Here is a 1,951-nt window from a genome sequence, read left to right on the forward strand (position 1 = left end):
CCCTGGAGCTGATGGGAACACACAGGATCACTGGGGTCACTGGGATCACTGGGATCTCCCTGGAGCTGATGGGAACACACAGGATCACTGGGGTCACTGGGATCACTGGGATCACTGGGATCACTGGGATCTCCCTGGAGCTCATGGGAACATGTGGGATCACTGGGATCCCATGGAAACACACAGGGCACACAGGATCTCATGGGATCTCGTTGAGTATCACGGGATCTCATAGGACAAATGGGATCTCGTGGCGTCTTTTGGGATCTTGTGGGGTCTTTTGGATCTCGTGGGATCTCCTGGCTCAGGCGGCACCCCACGGGAACACGCAGGGCGTGTGGGGTTCCACAGGATTCCGAGAGCTCTCAGGGGGATCCCTGGTGATCCGAGGGGATCTGGTGGGATACGACAGGTCCCGGTGGGATCCGACACATCCTGGGAGGCCGAGCAGGGTGCCCTGACCCCCCCCCAGCGCCCCCTGACCCCCGTCTCTCCCCCCCGCAGGCGCCGCCGTGGGATGGCGAAGCTGCTGGTGCCGCTGGTGGTGCTGGGGGCGGTGGCGGGCGGGGCCCCCCCGGCCGCCCCCCGGTGCCCCCCGCGCTGCCTGTGCCCGGCGGCGGCGCCGAGCCCGACGCTGCTCTGCGCCCGCACGGGGCTGCTGGCGGTGCCGCCCAGCCTGGACCGCGGGGCCGTGGAGCTGCGCCTGGCCGACAACTTCATCGGCGCCGTGGGCCGCGCCGACTTCGCCAACATGAGCTCGCTGGTGCACCTGACGCTGTCGCGGAACGGGCTGCGCCGCCTGGCCCCCGGCGCCTTCGCCGACCTGCGCGCCCTGCGCGCGCTGCACCTCGACGGCAACCGGCTGCCGGCGCTCAGCGGGCCCCAGCTGCGCGGGCTGGCCAGCCTGCGCCACCTCATCCTGGCCAACAACCAGCTGGCCGCCATCGACGCCGCCGCCTTCGCCGCCTTCGCCGCCACCGTGGAGGACCTGGACCTGTCGCACAACAACCTGCCGGCGCTGCCCTGGGACGCCGTGGCCGCCATGGCCAGCCTGGCCACGCTCACGCTGGACCACAACCTGCTGGAGCGGGTGCCGGCGGGCGCCGTGGCGCGGCTGCCGCGGCTGGCGCGGCTCGACCTCACGGCCAACCGGCTGCGGGCGCTGCCGCCCGTGCCGGGCCCGCCGGGGCCGGCGCTGGCGGCCGGGGGGAACCCCTTGCACTGCAACTGCGAGCTGCTGTGGCTGCGGCGCGCGGCGCAGCCGGGGCGCCTGGAGACCTGCGCCACGCCGGCGCCGCTGGCCGGGCGGCTGCTGGGCGCCGTGCCCGAGGAGGAGCTCACGTGCCGGGCCCCCGCCGTCACCGCCGCGGCCGCCCACCCGCCCGCCGTCACCGAGGGGCAGCCGCTGCGCCTGGGCTGCGCCGCCGTCGGGGACCCCCCGCCCGCGCTGCACTGGCTGGGCCCCGACGGGCGCGTGGTGCACAACGGCTCCCGGCGCTCCGTGGGCGCCGACGGCTCCCTGGAGCTGCGCGTGGCCACCCTGCGCGACCACGGCGGCTTCACCTGCGTGGCCGCCAACGCCGCGGGGGAGGCGGCCGCGCGCGTCGACGTCGTGGTGGTGCCGCTGCCGGTGCCGCGCGGGGACCGGGACGGAGACGACCCCGAGCCCGGGCCCGGCCCCTCTGACATGGCCAGGGCGGGGGGCAACGAGACCTTTGGGGGGGCGGGGCCCGGGGAGCGGCGGGTGGTGGCGGCCGAGGTGACCGGGTCCTCGGCGCGCATCCGGTGGCTCCCCCAGCGCCACGTGCCCGGAGTCCGGATGGTGCAGATCCAGTACAACAGCTCCGCCGACGACGCCCTCGTCTACAGGTGGGGGCTCCTGGGGGGGGGGGGGCCGGGGGGGCTGGGGGGGGGTCCCAGGGGCAAACAGGGAGGTCATGGGAGGGCTCGA

The 1,951-nt window shown here is 74.6% G+C and overlaps 1 protein-coding gene across 1 annotated transcript in view; it reads left to right on the plus strand.

The window, feature by feature from the left end:
* The window catches only part of LOC113981153 (leucine-rich repeat and fibronectin type III domain-containing protein 1-like), a gene marked incomplete at its 3' end in the record, with an annotated part of 3,183 nt that extends 1,314 nt beyond the window's left edge, over nucleotides 1-1,869 (plus strand). The window contains exon 3 of the mRNA XM_027708393.1: nucleotides 505-1,869. Coding sequence (XP_027564194.1) covers nucleotides 518-1,869 — 1,352 coding nt within the window. The remainder of the gene's footprint in view (nucleotides 1-504) is intronic.
* Between the last annotated feature and the right edge of the window lie 82 nt (nucleotides 1,870-1,951).

The sequence above is a fragment of the Neopelma chrysocephalum genome, unplaced genomic scaffold (assembly GCF_003984885.1).
Source record: "Neopelma chrysocephalum unplaced genomic scaffold, ASM398488v2 Primary Assembly neopelma1_96187, whole genome shotgun sequence".
Taxonomy (NCBI): Eukaryota; Metazoa; Chordata; class Aves; order Passeriformes; family Pipridae; genus Neopelma; species Neopelma chrysocephalum.